Source organism: Protopterus annectens, chromosome 4.part0, assembly GCF_019279795.1.
Source record: "Protopterus annectens isolate FY-2018-M chromosome 4.part0, PAN1.0, whole genome shotgun sequence".
Classification (NCBI taxonomy): domain Eukaryota; kingdom Metazoa; phylum Chordata; order Ceratodontiformes; family Protopteridae; genus Protopterus; species Protopterus annectens.
Genome location: NC_056733.1, coordinates 1,587,620,255 through 1,587,637,777, shown reverse-complemented (window position 1 = coordinate 1,587,637,777; position 17,523 = coordinate 1,587,620,255). Strand labels below are relative to the sequence as shown.

General features: G+C 39.5%; 1 protein-coding gene across 1 annotated transcript in view; it reads right to left on the bottom strand.

Annotated features, from left to right (window-relative positions):
- Positions 1–1,620: 1,620 nt before the first annotated feature.
- Positions 1,621–17,523, bottom strand: part of RNF44 (ring finger protein 44) — a 985,912-nt gene continuing 970,009 nt past the window's right edge. The window contains exon 8 of the mRNA XM_044069361.1: positions 1,621–12,325. Coding sequence (XP_043925296.1) covers positions 12,263–12,325 — 63 coding nt within the window. The 3' untranslated portion in view covers positions 1,621–12,262. The remainder of the gene's footprint in view (positions 12,326–17,523) is intronic.

The following is a 17,523-nucleotide window of genomic DNA, read 5'->3' as shown; positions in this document are numbered from 1 at the left end:
CTACTGCTAGTTTCAACAATTTGAAAAGTGGTAATTGTTTGGCTTTCGTGTTTTATTTTAGACCTTTTTTCAGTTCCTTAAACTGGTCTTTGGGTGGAATTCATACTTACTACCTTTTTAAGAGAAGAGGTGGTGATTTACATTTTGGCAAAACATCACCTTCACATCAGGGCCTTCATACACACACAGCCTTTTCTCTAGGTAAGAAAAATCTTTACAGCCTTTAATCTTATTTCTCAAAGCTATAAATTTTTTAAAACACATCAGGGCAAACTGCACTGTGTGTATGAAAGTTTTAAGTCAACTTGTCTTTTAGAAAACGAGTATAATTGTGTAAGTAAACTTAACACGATATTTGATGTTTGCAGTAACCCAAGTTATTTGGGTCCTACCCACTGTCACTGACTAGATTTTCAAAGCTTTGGTCTAGTGGTAGGGCTTCCACCTTTAAGGAGGAAGTATGTGAGTTTGAAACTGTCTGTCCCAAACTAAGGGTTGGGAGGGTGGCTTAATGGTTAAGGTGTTTACCTTACAAACACAAGGTGCAGGGTTTGAGTCTCGCAAGGGATAACTGGTTAAGCTTAAAATGGCTCACAAGGGCAGTTAGCTTAGTACTAAACTAAACTATAAAGGGCCTTCCACATGCTCTGTCAGGAGCTTGAGAGAAGGTCCATTAAAAAGACAGGGCTCCTAAACGACAGAGCTTTCTTGCTGTCAAAATGTGCTCCTTCGGTGGCCATCATGGTACTGTCGACCAGTTAGTGATCTTTCATGGATGAAGTCCTTTCTTGGGGAAAAACTTGTACAAAATTATTTTTCTGAGGAAAACTTGTGTTTTCTTCTGTCAGTTTTATTAGTCTAGTTAGGAAACTTGTACATTTTGGGTTTTTACAATTTGTCAAGGGGAAAATGTGCATCTCAATACTTGTGTAAACAAACTGTAACATAACATTTTCGAAAAGCTTGGCAGTGGGTAGGAACCAAATAGCTTAGGCTACTGCAATAGTGATCTGATATTGATCATCACTTATTTTTAAGAGTTCTTTGGGAAAACACAGGATCTTGTCAGTCTGGCAATGGTACCTGTGAAAAACAACAAAAACAGTGCTGACTATGTAAATCACCAAAACACAATTTAAGTAGGTACCATGAAAAACAATGCAAAGTACAGCTTACAAGTAAACAAGGTGTGGGGTGGGGCAACTACATAATGCCTAAAACATCTACGAATCACTCAGAGCTTGGCAGTGATTCTGTCAATTGCCATGAGCAATAACACTAAAAATGGATAGAGCAGAAGCACACTTTAAACAGAAAGGTATGTGACTAATGTAGATTTGAGCTCAACAGCAGGTTGTACTATGTAGGGACGAAAGAAGCTAAGAATACCCAAAATGTTATCTAACCTGCTGAAATACTTTGTCTCAAAGTAAGGCTATACAAAATTCCATCTCTCACAAAAAAAATAACACATTATCAAGCTTTTCAATACTCTTGTGTTAATCCCTTGAACTGCTTAGGACACAATTGTAGATCGACGCTTGTCAAGGTAATAAGACATGGAGGAGAGCAGGGTTGTTACCCCACAGTAAAAGCACCAAGCATTCCTACTACCAAGAATAGAAAACAAGTACTTTTACTGGGCATCTTAAATTAATAGTGCATACATACAAAAACAAATCTAGAACAGTCCATCAGTCTGTCAAAAGCAGTAACACTCTTCAAATATTCTATATGATGCAGCTGCAATTACAAACAATAATATTATAAAGCAAGAAATACAAGTCCAGTATAACTAAAACTTTTGAAAAAGGCTTCTTTGTTAGCTCAACATACAGTAACTGCAGGGATGCAAACTGTGACAGTACTCACCCCTCTCCTAATGGGAAAAAAGTGTGTGCATGTGGGTTTCAATACTTAGATCTATAGATACGCATACTTACACACACACAAATAATTAGAATGAAAGTGTACATTATGTACTTTGAAATGTTGAACTCTGTGTGACCAAACACAAGCTTTGCCATACATTTTATCTTAAAAAAACGTCTGTTACTAGGCAGTTATTCTTAGTATTTTTTTTCAACTCAGAGGCAACAAACAGATACATTCTTAGTTAAGCACCTTCCTTCAACATTTGCTTTCCTTCCAAAGGTGGTGATCTTAAAAAAAAAAGCCAAACAATTCTTCAGACCATAGCTAATTTCACACTGTGCAATCTCTGAAGCTATATATACTCAAAATACACTGGATAATATCACAGAAACATGTAAAGTAGTTCATGTACATCTGACAGCATACCTCTCAACCTCTTAGAGAAAGAAAGCCTGACAAAATGGGGGAACAAAGGTCCAAAAATAGAGACATATTGTAAATATTGCTCTTAGAAAATTGCTAGAGTAACAGTGTTTAACATAACACTTTCTGAAGGACTTGAAGTCTGAAACTCAAATGTATGTCATTATTTAGTGACTTCAGTCCTTAGATCATCCCAGTGATTTGCCAGAAAACAGAGGAACAGACCAAAGATATAAGCCAAAAATCTGGACAGTTGAGAGGCATGTCTGACAGTAAGATAGACAACTGTTTTAACAAGTGCCAGCACTACTACATGACAACTACTGCTAGTAATTTTTGATACCAGCTTGACAGAAAAGAAAAGCAATGATGCTGAAGAAAAAGGTTACTCAAAATAACCAGTTCATTATATTATTGAAATACCATTATCTAATTTAAAAAAAAACAACATTCAGACAAAAGCCATGTACACTTAAAACTGGCATTAAACAAAGTCCATTAAAGAGAACCTTTGATTCAGCAATTCATTGACATGGCAAGGAAATTGTTGCTTCTCTGTTTTATTTTTACAGCTGCAAAGATACTAAGATAAGTGTGTGTGTGGGGAAGTGGGGGTCACAGTCAGTACGTAGTCAGAACTATAACAAATCCACACTTGTCATCACCTGTATCACAGTTCAGTAGGCTATGGACTGCTTACTCTTTCTGTAATCAACAATGCTGCAGAGCATCCATAACGCCTCAGTATGCTACACACAGATGGCTTTGTTCTACCATTTTTTTTCAGTCTTGTCTGTACTGACAGTTAAGTAAAAGCATTCTGGATTTGCTTAGAAATGTTCTTTTCAAATGCATTTCTTTCAAATATTAGAAAAGAAAATGACTTGGTTTACACAGTGCATGTGAGATACTGCATTCCAAAACAAGTTTACAAAGGGATGAGAAGTGAAAGAATTCAGATTTTTAAAAGGCTTCATTTCCTTACAACACACCCTTGAAAAAGGCTGGAAGGTAGCTACTGCAAAAAGGCATCAAGACTTTAGCGAAGGAGGTTAAGCATTAAATTATCACGACATACGAATTAAAAATCAACACAGGATGCAAGCAGAGTTTTTGGATTGCACGGTCAACTAATAAGCAAGATGAACACTCTGCTACAGACTAAAAACAACTTCATCATATAATCAGACAAATCAGCCTGCCTGGAACATGAAGTAAAATAGATGTTCAAAGATCCAGGGATTGTACAGAATATGAAGAAAAAGACTATGCCTCCCCCATTATCATTTTCTACATAAACATAATAAAGGGGAATGCCACTTATTTGGCAGCATTCATGCGGGTACCCATGTATTCCAGCCATGTGCTTTCCTGTAAAACTGCAGTCTTATTTTTTAAATACAAGCAATCTCAGTCATGGCAGGTATTGTGCTATGTCAGCCTGTGTGGGGTTGAATGCCCTTCCTACTGTGTGCAAAGTAGAACTTCAGTGTCATACAGTATGGTGAGGTACGGTGCCGTGAGGAAGCCACCAAACTAGTATTTAGTTAGCACTTACAGTAACATCCTGGAAATGGAGTAACACAATTGACCTGCTTTCCCCTTTAAAACTTATAAAAGCAGAAATCACCATACAGTGGTACATCACCATCTACCACAGGGAAGCATTCCAAAACCAGATCTGGAAACCTCACCTTTCCCCAATTTACATTTTATATTTATAATGAAATGGGAAAAGAAGACAAAAAGTACAGTTGTGTAAGAACTTACCATGGCAGTAGATGTCCTAATGATCACTGTTGCAGTATTCCTTACAAATTGGTTGCCACTGCTGACATCTGCCCAGGGTACCAAAGCTTTACCTTCCAGAGGCTGCACGTCTGACACATGACCTCAGTTAACTAAGAGGGGTGTAGCTTGAATAGCCAAGTAAATTCCCCCATTTCCATGCAGCAGAGTAGAACTTAAAGCAGAGGTAGATAAGAATGTTGAAGTAAGTAGGAATGGAGGGGAAGGAAGGTTGGAAGGAATACTGCAACAGTGATCAGCAGGACATCTACTGTTATGGTAAGTTTTTACACAATGGTACTAAGTTGTGACTGAAATCACTGTTGCAGTATTCCTGACGTATGGCTGGCTCCCAGAGCTGAAGGAGGGAGAGAGAAGGGTGTTCGGCTAATGAGATGATGAGCTGTCTAGCAGTACAGATAAGACATATCTTACAAAAGCAGCCCTAGACCTGGAGAAAGCAACAATTTTGTAGTGTTTGGTGAAGATGTGTACAGAGGACCAAATAGCTTTGAAGACAGACTTGGCATCCACTACCTTGTGAAAGGGGTGAATGTACACTTTAGTACACATCATATTGTAGCTCACGCAGGTGTGAGAGGTGCAGACTTGATTGACATCCTGATGGTGCTTGTCAGTTGTGTTCGGTTCAATTTTTATTATTTGATATGCTAATTCTGTAGACTTTCAACATTAAAAAGGGTTAAAATATAAAAAATATTATTCTAAGGGGCATTACTGAAGATGTCAGTGAAAGACAGCCACACACATCCAGCAAAGGGGCTGCCGCCTTCTGCACCCACTGCCTTATACAGTTTTCAGTGCCAAGTTGTCTTGAGGGGTTTTGCAGGGGGGGTGTAAGCCCCCTGATGGACACTGAGCAATTTTTATTTAATGTTACCTTTAAGGAGAAGACATGGGTTTCCTTGGGAGGTTAAGATGCAGGACTCCCCATAGGAAAAGCTTGATCTCTGCTGAGACCATAAGCAGGAGGTTGGGAGGTAGGCAGGAATCGATGGCCAGCAGCTGAGCTTTGACAAAAGAGTAAGTCAAGCTTAAATGAAGTAGTTTGCAAAGATAGTGTAGGACAGCAGTGACCTATGTTAAGAGTGGGTCCTGAAAGTGTTTGCAACACCAATAAGAAAATCTTTTTCATACGACTGTGTTAAGATTTTCTTGTACTGGGTCCCATGGGTTCTTGGAGGATTTAAACAACCATCTCAGATAAAAGGTGCCTTTAAGGGATTAGAATCCTATAATTTACAAAGTTAGGCTGAGTAAGGAAAGATTTTGGTGGAGAAGCAATCCTTTTTGTTGAGTGATAAGGTCTGGCTATAGAGGTATTTTCCTATAATTTCCCTTTGTCAGGTGAAACAGCAGGAGAAACTAATGCTGTCCCTGCCATAAGGGGACAGCAAAAGGAGCTTTGGTGCTTCCTTTTGCGCTTTTAGAATAATTTTTGGAAGCAGAGGTAGTGGAGGATAAACAGAAGAATTTCCAAGTACTCTAGGCTGAGGAACAAGGGCCCTGGTGTAGAACTGAGCAAGCTGATGGTTAGTTGGTGATGCAAAGAGGTCTATCTGTGGTGTACCCCACTACTGGAAGATTGCCTTGATGACCTGTCTGTTAACAATCCATCCATGGGAAGCTTCTAAAAGTAACTCGGGGAATCCATTAACATATTGTCCTGTAAGGGGAATGTATGTAGCTGTAAGGATAATGTCCATCTAAGTGGCTGTTGCCATGCCTCCTGTGCTAACATGCGCAATTGGTAAGGACCGTGCCTTCCTATTTATGTACCATATGACTGTGGCTTTGTCGGTGTACATTAGAACTGGTCCAGGTTTCCATAAGTGGAAGAAGGTCAGCAGTGCTTGTAGAAGAGCCCCCATTTCCTTCAGACTGATGTGTCCCTTCAAGGAACTGTGGTTACCATCTGCCTTTTACCCAGTGTGACCCTGTCTATGCTTCCCATGCCTCATCCAAGGTGTTTGGGTGAATTTCTTGAAGAGTACTAGGGGGTGAGAAGGGAAGTCCTGCTGTCAGAATAGCTCCTTTGAGATGACAGAGCAGGTGGGAATCAGGGTATCCAAGGAGTGGGAGTGTTGGGACCACAGAGATTTCAGATAGCACACGATTTTCCTTATGTGAAGTCTGGCTATGGGAAGCATAGCAATGGTGGCTGCCATGAAACCCAAAGTCCTTAAGAACTCCCTTGCTGTGAAGTGTGTTGCAAAGGAGAAATTAAGGAAGAATTTGGAAAGATTCTGAACTTTCTCCTGAGGAACCCAGGAAAACCAGGTCCTGGGTAGGAACTATGTGGGATTTTTTTGTAGTTGATGGTAAATCTCAGATTCATCAGGAGTTGGACAGTGAAATCTAGATGCTGGTGAAGGATTCCTGAGGACAGAACTTTTACTAACAGGTCCTACAGGTAGGGAAAATGTTGAATTCCCTAGGTGTGGCAGAATGCCACTACTGGTGCTAGAGTCTGAACACCCTTGGTACTGTGGAAAGACCAAAAGGCAAAGCAGTAAATTGAAAGTCTGACAAGACAGAGAAAAATAAAGTGAAGAATTTCCTGCAAGAAGGACGAATAGGTATGCGCAGGATGGGATCCTTCAGGTTTAGGGATACTAGAAAAACCTGAAAAAGAATGAAAGGCAAAAGAGTGGGAAGACAGAGCATTTTGAAAGTTACTTTCAAGAATGTGTTTAGAAGAGAAAGGTCTAGGATGGGTCTTCATTGTCACTTTCCTGGCCCCAGAAGCATTCTAAAGTAGAGGCCTTCCCCCATAAAGTATTTTGGGACTTGTTCAATTGTGCCCTGATTCAGGAGGTCCTGAATAATGGCAGAGAGTAGAGAAAACAGGTTGTGAGGACGCGGCATGCCTTTCAAGGGATAAATATTTTCTCAGGAAATGGCATAACCATCCTTGATGGACAGAAATAATTTGTTTGTAGTAATTTTTTCCCACAGGGCTGGGGAGAGTGACAGTGTTTTGGTAAGGGAGGGGGTGTTGTGAAGGTAGTCGCAGATTATTTCCAATGAGGGGCCTTGCAGATGGAGGTTCCCTACAAGGTTTGTCAGAGTACCTTTGCCTAAGAGTTTTCTTCTTTTTTGAGTTGTCCTAGTGTCCCTTCTGAGGGAGGATACATATTTAGATGGTATACAACAACTGAGGACAACAGAATATGCCTGCAGTCTTTCACAGTCCTCTTGGTCTTGGATAATTTTAAATAGACTGGCAGTCTGAGGATCAAACAGATCTTTGTCCAAGGAGGAGTCTCAAAGTTTTGACTTGAAATCCTCAGAACAGGCTGGCTATGAAGCCATGCATATCTATAAACAACAGACCCATCAGGTTCTGTCTTAGAAGAAGCATCCACTGCATGGTAAGGGCACTTAATGCTGTGTCCAGCTATCTGAGTGACCTGAGAAACTAGATTCTGCATTGGTTGCTTTTATTCTGCAGTGAGGACCTGCCATAACCTTGTTCAAAGAATGAAGCACAGAAATCAAATATTTGGTCATTTGAGTCTGATAATTAATTGCCCTAAAAGCTAGGGTAGAAGAGGTGTATACCTTTTTTTCACCCATTTATCTACAAGCCCTACTATTCTTGTCTGTAGGCAGAGCATTAACACTAGGCAGGAGCTTATAGGACTTACCTGAAGCAAGAGACACTGCAGAAGGGTCTGCCACAGGATTCTTGTACAAGTACTTCATGTCATCAGGCACCGTATAAAATATGTCCAGTCTTTTAGGAGCTGGTGGTTGAGAATCAGGTGCTGAAGAAGTGGACTGGAAGCCATCCTGGAAAGCCTCACATATAGGAGGGATTGGGGAAGGGGCAGGAATGCCCATTTCTAAGATGCTGAAGTACCTCTTCCACACATCAAAAATCTGAGTGGATTGTCATTCAAAATGTTTCATATTGTTTTGGATATTTTCTCCAAAGTAAGCTTCCTTAACAGGGGAATCTGGAGATAGGGAATCCACTTCATCCAAAGAGATTTCTCCAGGACAGTGTAACTCAGAAGAGTAGTCTAAAGGGTCGCTTGAGCTATAATCCTGTACTTCATCTACAGAAGATGCCATTGTGGGTTTTTGAGGTGCAGCTTGTGGTTGTGGAGACACAAAGGAAGGAGGTCTCTCAGTCATGATAGCTTTAAACAAACCCTGGGAGAAATCTATCCACTCCTTTTCCCTAGCTGCTGAGGGGGAGGCTACATGCCTACTATTTTGTAGTTTCTTTTTTGACATGACATCCACCTGGATGAGACGCGGAGGTTTGGAGCCTTGACTTAACTCTATTAAAGTACCTGGGATAGCTCCCTAATATTTGATGGTTGCTTTGAGGGCCCTCGGAAATGATGAGTTGAGGTTCATTGGTTGTATCCACAATCTACAAGGCCATTGGAGCCATATTAACCTCTGAAGGAGTCTCTGTAGTGGACAACTGAGAGGTAACCTGATGTACTGAGGACTCTGAAACCTTAGCGGGTATGTCAGAGTCCGAAACATTAGACTATGCATCTGTTCTGGGCCTCTTAAGCCTCTTCTTTGGTGGAAGGACATCTGGGGATGCGGATTCTGCCATCTTGGTCAAGGGCCATATGTTTAAGATGCTGAGCTTCCAGAAAGGTGTTGAGAGAGGAAAGCTTTGAGCTAAGAGTTTTGGGAATGAATGACTAACAAATAGAACAGGACTTGTGATCATGTTCTGCGTCTAGAGAAAAAAGGCACTTAAGTGTACAAGTCCTTATGCAGAATCTGCCTACTGCACTCACACTTAACCTCCCAGCTCACATCTAACTAATCAAATTGAAGAAAAAAAAAAAGTGTATGCATAAAAGGCAAAGGAGGATTCCCCAACAGGGCATTTATCTGACTAAAAGACAGAGTGAAGCAATGGTACCAAGCAAACCTTGTTCAGTCTAATGGATGCATGACCTGCTTTTGGGCTGCAGCAAGACACTCTGAGGTACACTTTTGTACATTCACCTACATACCCCCTACACTTACAAACTGTGCATTGGATGTAGGAGCTTGGGAAGGTAAAGCTTTGGTACCCCGCCCGGATGTCAGCGGTAGCAACTCATGTCAGGAATACTGCAACAGCTATTTCAGTCAATATCTACTGCATACATACACAATTTAGCAACTGCACTACTACAAAAAAGAAATAGCAGTATCAACAAGCCTCTGCACCTATATAGCAGGATATCGATGAGAAAAAGTGCATGCTAGTATGCTACATCTGCAGAAGGAATGGCAAAAGAATGAGTGACTGTACACTATGCAGCTCAATATTCCAAATGAAATTAACATGTCACAAAGTAATGAACATTAGCTACTTCTGCTGTCTGGGGTGGATAATAAAATGAAGGCCCATGACCCACTATCTCTGCAATCTGACTGTAACCCAAATAGTTTTGCTCAGGAGCTTAGCGCAAGTGGCACTTTAATCATCTACTGAAGTCTCAATACAGATGAATTTCTATTACATGAACATCCATTTAGTGGATGGTAGAGCTGTATACCTAAATAATGTAATGGAAAAGGTCATTTAGAATAAATTTATATTATTTACCATATGTATCCATGCTCATCCTCTCACTTCTGTACACTTTTACAGTTTTCCAGTAACAAGAAAGTCCAAAGGACAGAGTTGGGTCCACTGTTAACTCATTTTTCCAAATAGAAAACCATTTTTGCCAACAACTCGCAGATTAGCTGAGAAACAAAGAACCAGCCAATAGTTAGGCCCAAGAAACAAAGATATGGAATTGTCTAGTATTTTCTAATGAGGTGCAGAAGCAGATCTTAAGGTGCAAAACCTTATAAGAAAAACTGCTTTCTAATTCTGAAAACATGCTATGCCCACAGCACTGACCAGCTCTGGGGCAATACTCACATGCATTAGGATTCCCTTTAACACCATTTAAAGGGTTTCACTATGCAACCAAGAAGACAGTTCATAAAGCGAGCAAACTGGAGGACACATTTCTTAAAGGACAAGGACATGCATATAGGTTAAAAAAAAGGAAAGGGGGGTGACTTTCAAGTACCAGATTTACTCACATGAGGGCATTATTTAATGATGTGGGAAAAAATATTCACAAAGGAGAACTGCAACTTTGGAAATCAAAGTTAGAGAGAGAATGGCACACACCAATAAATTAAAAAGAAATCCAAGGACCCCAAAACTGTACAAATACAAATTTGACTGCAATTTAAGAGATGATCATGAGAAGCTGGAAGAGTGGGGGGAATGACTACTACTAAACAGTCCCATATTGTAATAGAAAGCTGGAAAAAACATGAAATCACAGAGTTTTAGGTCTACTTTTTTTTTGGGGGGGGGGTGCATCTAACCACAAATAAGGAACAGAAGAAATTCACTCCCCTTCTCAACACAGTGGTTACATAATGGGGTGGAGCATCCACAGGTCGGGATAAGGGAAATGACCTCTTAAAACAAATATATAACCCGTATCTTACTAAAGCTTTCAGAGTCATCATCATTAAGTCCACACCATAGGCGGTCATTTACAGTTCCAGAAAAAATACTGCATCTCACCTTCTCAGAACTATTCTTTTTTTCTGGCTTAAAATACTTTGAATAGACAAAAGGTTTCTGTTCCTCTGAGCTCCAAACCAAATGACTCCTGCATACACGTGCAAGACTACCCATCTCAGCATAATTAGGGTGGGCACTATGTCAGTACATGGCTCTGTCCAAAGACCCACTATCCAGTATTATGTAAATTATCACACAGTATCCTTTCACCACTTAAGTCTACAACCTGCAGAACAGAGACAACCTGGGACTGCGGATCCTCACGCTTAACTGCATCTTCCTACTGAATGGTGAGGTTCCACTGAATTCAACTGCAGTGTTTTTCTCCTGAACATTTTTTTGTATTTAAAATCCTTGATTAAGGCAGGTCCATACAGGTTCAAAAATAACCTCCCCAGCCCAAAATTGCATATGCACTGCACCCAGATCAGTTAACAGACTGAAAAGGAGATGAATAATATTTCATCATACAATCACCCCCACCCTTTTCTATGTCTCCACAGTTTGCTAAATTTACAAAGAAAGGCAGAATTTTCCCAGATCTTAAATTTTCAAAAATGATACAATTCACATGCTATGTGCTTCAGTACCATGGTGGATAAAGTCCTGTTATCCTTGCATGTCCAGGCTTCTGACTCACTAAGGTGGACAACACTCTCCTCCTACATTTCTTCTAATTCTTCTGAATAGGGGAAGGGATGATTAAACAATATCAAGGTCATTTTGGGGTCACTGAACACCTGATGAAAACTTAAAATAAAGCCATTTCCATCACCCAAACAAAGTGAAGTGAGTAAAGAATGGAAAACTCCCTCTACTTGCCTCTCTCTAGAGACCATACAAAATTGAAAGTCTAGACAAAAAGTATGACAAGAACTAGAGTGCAACTTAAAAAACACTTCTCAAAGAAAGAAAAAAAATTGGGCAGTTCATCACTTTGGCCTTCACATGACAAATGCATAACACAAACCCATGTGTACAACCTTTTGACATTTGACCATTTATTCCTATTGGCCTGTAATGTCCAGTTTCATTTCTGCCAAGAGGATAATTTTATACACCCATTACTGTGCTGCCTGAGTACTGAAACTGTAGCACCCCCTTTGTCAGCTGTCCCAGTACTTGGAATGATCTTGTTGCAAGGAAAAAAAAAATTAAAAAGAAAAAAAAAAATCACACAGCTTTCAAAATGATTACTGAAAGCTTCCACGGCAATATTGAAATCTTTGGAGTTTTGAATACACAAGGGTGAAATCTTCATTCGTCCTCTGTAGTAGCAAAACACACTCAGAGAACTCAGTTGCTAGATGTACAAACTAGTCAGTAAACATCACCATGGCTGCACGGCACAAGACGAGGTAACTGGGATAGCAGAAAAAAATCCAAGATTGCTTTCTGTTTTTTTTTTTTTTTTTTTTTTTTTTTTAAAGTACTTTGACATTTCAGTCCCGGGGGAAGAAATAGGTAGGTGCAGTGACACAGACAGGTTGGGTGCAGGTGGCTTCATTCCACATCGCCTTATCAAGGGCCTCTGTCACAAGTTAATTGTGCTGCTCGATTTTTAATAATTCGACTCTTTTACTATCAATGTCACTCTGCCTCTCTGTGAACCTCTGAAGCATCTGCTCGGCAGATGGGACAGGTACGATTTGCCTATAATGCAATAAAAAAAAAATGACATGTCATAAGTTTAGAAGTGTAGTACATACAGATTTTTACTTTGGGAAGAGGTCTCATTGTTTTTCTTTTCTTTAAATTTAGAAATGGATCACAGGAAAGAACAACTGTGTACAATCTTACCGTAATAGTAGACGTTCAAGTAGATCACTGCTACAATGGTCCTTATGACTGCAACTTTGACTAAGTGCGCTGTACATCCACAGCCCAACTCCTAGAGCTCAGGGTGTGGCATATGTCCAGCCTCTGGTATGTCTATACGTTGCAGTAGATGGAATCTACCTACAACCTATTAGAGCTTTCTTGCCCAAGGTTACTGCAGATATATGAAATGTTTTGTGACAAGAAGTTTCTGTAGTCATGCATCTTTCCATATCTGGATGACTGCCTCACTCAGCCACACTCACAGAAGGATGTGAAACTAGGCACTGAACAAAGCCATGGATCACTTATGTAAACTAGGGTTTATTCTGAACCTCCAAAAATCAAGCCAATTGCCTTCCAAAAGATTGAAGGCCCACCAGTAAGTACTACCACAGCTGTGATCTAAACATCACAAAACTATACTGAAGTGAGACATTAAAGGAGCACAAGTTCAAGTGGCATTTCCTCTGCAATAATTGTAATTTATCTACCTTACAAACTATGTACAGACTTCCTAGGTAAACCCATGGGAAAGGTTTACAGGTCTACATTAGATCATTGAAAAGTATGTTATTCAAACGGCACCTACATCGAAAATGACGTTCATCAAATTCACTCTTCCCCCACACCCCCTGCTAACTATATATACCAACTCCGAGATCACACTGCAGTGAGGAAAGGGCAAATTTTCCAATCTTCACTGTACCGCAATCTCACTATGAACAGTTCGATGAGCATCATTTTCGATGAACTGAACTTTCAATTACGGTTTATACTCTTACTGCTCTGCAACTAAAACTGTCTGACATATTTAAAAAAGGAAGTCAGGGTATCAGTTTAGTAATGTAGGGCAGTATTCATAAATGTTGGAGTGCAGTGGAGCATGCCAAGTCTGTACCACCTCAGAAAGATCAGAGCATAATGGGGAAAGGACATTAACATGGCGAACCTGGAATAAAAGGTTTGAAGCCAATGATTTTCCTCTGAGGAAAACAAATGCATGAGGTAGACACCCCCCCACCTGCAAAAATTTTCTGAAATATATTGGGATTCAGCTTCCACTAGTAGCTGATAAATAACATTCTTTTAGAATGCCTGCGATCACATTCTGAACAAAGGGAATATAATATGCTATGATATGGAGCCCCATACTGTTGCCTTCTAGACCATCAAGGTCAGCCTGTGTAGCTGCTGACAGTGGGTGCCTTCCATCCCTTGCTTGTTCATTTACCACATCACTGTAGTGATGCATGCGATCTCAATCAATGTGCACTGTTTTACTTCCATCTTGAAAGTCTTTGAAGGGCCAACAGCTCATCTGCATTTATCTGCTTGCTTGACATGAGTGCTTACTCTTCAGGTGTACCAAATGTGACCTTGTGCCAAGTAAATTTACACATTTGTAAGTGATACGCTAAAAACAATTACAAACATGTAAGTGACTGAATGTGTACAAAAAAAAGATTAAGGCTGTAGTAACACAAGTTTTTCCTTCACTCTGAGGCACAGGGTAGGGAACAGGGGTTAAAATTTCTGTTTGGTATTGTGATCACAGAAAGTGCACTGCACTGTGTGACACTGCCAGCCCATCTATCTGGAATTTTGTAAATAATTATATGTCATTTGTGAATACTGATATGATTTATACAGAACTGCACTATGTCATTTGTGAACACTGATATGATTTATACAGAACTGTATGCTATGTACTGAGCTTCAAGAATAAAACCACAGCATACCCTGCTGGGACATAGAAGATTAACTTGCAGAGCTGGGCCATAAAGAAAATATGTGATCTCTCAGCTTCACTACAATAGCAGACACAATATCCAGAACTAGACAATTTTCTATTGCCTGGAAAGAAAAGTAATTACGAGGTTTAAAATGTAAAGTGTTTTATTGCTTTATGACTTTCTAGCAGCTACACAGTTCTGAGCAAAGATCTGAGAGAGATGTATTTCTCACACAGAGATGTTAAAAATTCTATTAGTTTTTGGTTTAGCCTGGGAACTGAAGTCAGGTGACAAAAAGTGACGTCACCCAGGCTAATCCAGCAGTAAAATGTGTGACATTAATTTAAGAACTCTCTCAGAGAGAGAACAGGCATTCTGTATGTTGTCTTTGACCTGGAAACATCCATCATCACCATCATTTACACTTGCCTTGCTAATAGTAAGTAACCACGGTACAGAAATGTCTTTTAGATATAGATAGGAATATAGTAAAGATTAGTTTAGATGTTTTCTGTATTTGAGACTGTCCTGCAATGTTGTTTTCAAATATTTCCTGTGATTTTGAACTCTGAAGTAGCTGTGTTTGTTTTCCGAGTATTGTCTTGTTCTTTTATTATTTACTATTAAATATATTTAAACCTATCTTTGTGGCTAATATTTGTGAGACATATTTGAGTACTTGCATATGTATTTGGTGACACTGTACAGGCCACTCCTAAACAGCCATGCAAGTCTTGGTCAAAACTACCATTTGGATTTATAGCAACATTACACAGTAGGATTGGACACGCTTTGTAAGGGGCCTTATAGTAGTTAAGTAAGGGCAGCTGATGGCAGCTGGTACTATCGTATCGTTTGGACAGAAAGGGGCATAGCTAGTAAACCTGTGCCAGCCTTTCCCAGGTGTGTGTGTTTGTATATTAATCAAATATCAAAGTTGGTGTGTGTCAGCTACTACGGCAGGGACATGAAGCACTGGTTGGACAGAGAGGGTGCTAGAGGTCTTAGCTTAGCCACTCAGCTGAGATCTTAACCCTATAGCTGTGCCAGTAGGGAGTCTTATTAAGGATCTGAAGAAAAAAGAAGAAACCAGCCCCAGACTGACTGTGATCTCTGTACTCTCTTAAGGGAAATTGCACTTTACGGTGTGTGTACTTGTCATCCTCTCATTGTGTAAATCCCTCACTGTTGCCAGTGGTGAGGATTGAGGCTCCTTGATTACTGGACAGTGCAGGGACATTACAATGTATCCACATTAGGTACACATAACTGCCCATCTAAATCAACTTGAGCTAACTTAGTAATTTTATCTTTACTGTTATATGGAATGACCTCTATTTGTCTAATAATTTTCCTGTAGGATTTAGTAGTACTGGACAAAGTACAGCCTTCTTTTCAAATTTGTTTAGAACCTTGCTCTTGTCATTAAGATCATATGTAAACAGCAAAAAAATATATGAAGAGCTTCTGTTTCAGCCTGGTTGTACACTTGTGGCTCCAGTAACATGCAACATGGAGCAGTGGATGTCCAATTACTTTGTAATTATTAATAAAAAATGCATGTAAATATGTAAGAGAGCTGCATTGATGTATGCTCAACTTTATTTTATATTATACATATATACAGTGGATATAAAAAGTGTACATACCCCTATTAAAATGCCAGGTTTTTGTGATATAAACAAATGAGACCACAATGAATCATTTCAAAACTTTTCTCAACTTTAATGTGACCTATAACCTGTACAATTCAATTGAAAAACAAACAAATCTGTCATGGGAAAAAATATAAAAAATAAAAAAATGTACAATAAGCTGGTTGCATAAGTGTGCACACCCTTAAACTAATACTTTGTTGAAGCACCTTTTGCTTTAATTACAGCATTCAGTCTCCTTGGGTAGGATTGTCAGCATGGTACATCTTGACTTGGCAATATTTTCCCATTCTTCCTTGCAAAAGCACTCCAAATCTGTCAGACTGCAAGGACATCTCTTGTGCACAGCTCTCTTCAGTTCACCCCACAGATTTTCTACTGGCTTAAGGTAATTCCAAAACTTTAATTTTCTTCTGGTGAAGCCATTTTTTTGTTGATATGAATGTATGCTTGGGGGTCATTGTTGTGTTGAAAGGTGAAATTCCTCTTCATCTTCAGCTTTCTATATTTATATATTCACTGCATGTACATAGACATATATATATATATATATATATATATATATATATATATATATATACATATATACACACACACACACACACACACACATATATATGGATCTACTGTGATCCATAGAAAAGACACTAAATCGAAACTCGCTTACCTGCTCCCAGTTCAGCAAAACTTCATTTTAACGAAAGCACGTACTGCCGACATCCTTTCCTTGAGAAAGGAACCACTTAGCCACCATGGAACTTTGCCTTTCTACAATGAAGTGCGATCTCGGAGTTGAAATATTTAAGTAGGGGGGTGAAGTCCTCCACTTTGGTGGGTTTAGTTTTGAAAGTGTAGGTTTTTTCTCATGGTGGCCAAGTAGTTCCTTTCTCAGGGAAAGGATGCTGGCAGTACGTGCTTTTGTTAAAGTGAAGTTTCACTGAACTGGGAATGGGTAAGTTGAGTTTCGATGGATGAAAGTAAAATCATATATATATATATATATATATATATATATATATATATATATGTAGCTAAAGTGTCTTCTGTGTGCAGACATGCGTGAATGGGCGTACCTTCGTTAAAGGTTGTGCGTCAGGGCTGGCAACTCGGTACGTAAAAATATACTGTCAATCATTAGCGGACCGGAGATCCGCTGTGGCGACCCTAACCGGGAAAAGCCGAAAGATACAACAATCTACACACACACACACACACACACACACACACAAAGAGAGAAAGATACCACACAATCATTCACTGATTGTCAAACTGCTATTTACTGAAAATTTTCTATCTAATGTTCTATCCAAAGTGCATTTACCCTAAAGGTAAACGCAATGAATGTCATTACACTGAAAAGAAGTGCAGCTACCTACATTGATACAGATAATTAAAAACACTGACTGGCTACAAACCACACAACAGGCACCAATATGTATTCCCAAGTGGGGACAAAGCCCCAGGCACACACCATTCGCCTTACTACATATAAATCTGCATTCAGTGAAACAATCTGAATTTGATCATTCACATAAACACACATACATAAATATATACAAACACACACACAGATATATATATATATATATATATATATATATATATATACACACACACACACACACATGCACACACACATATA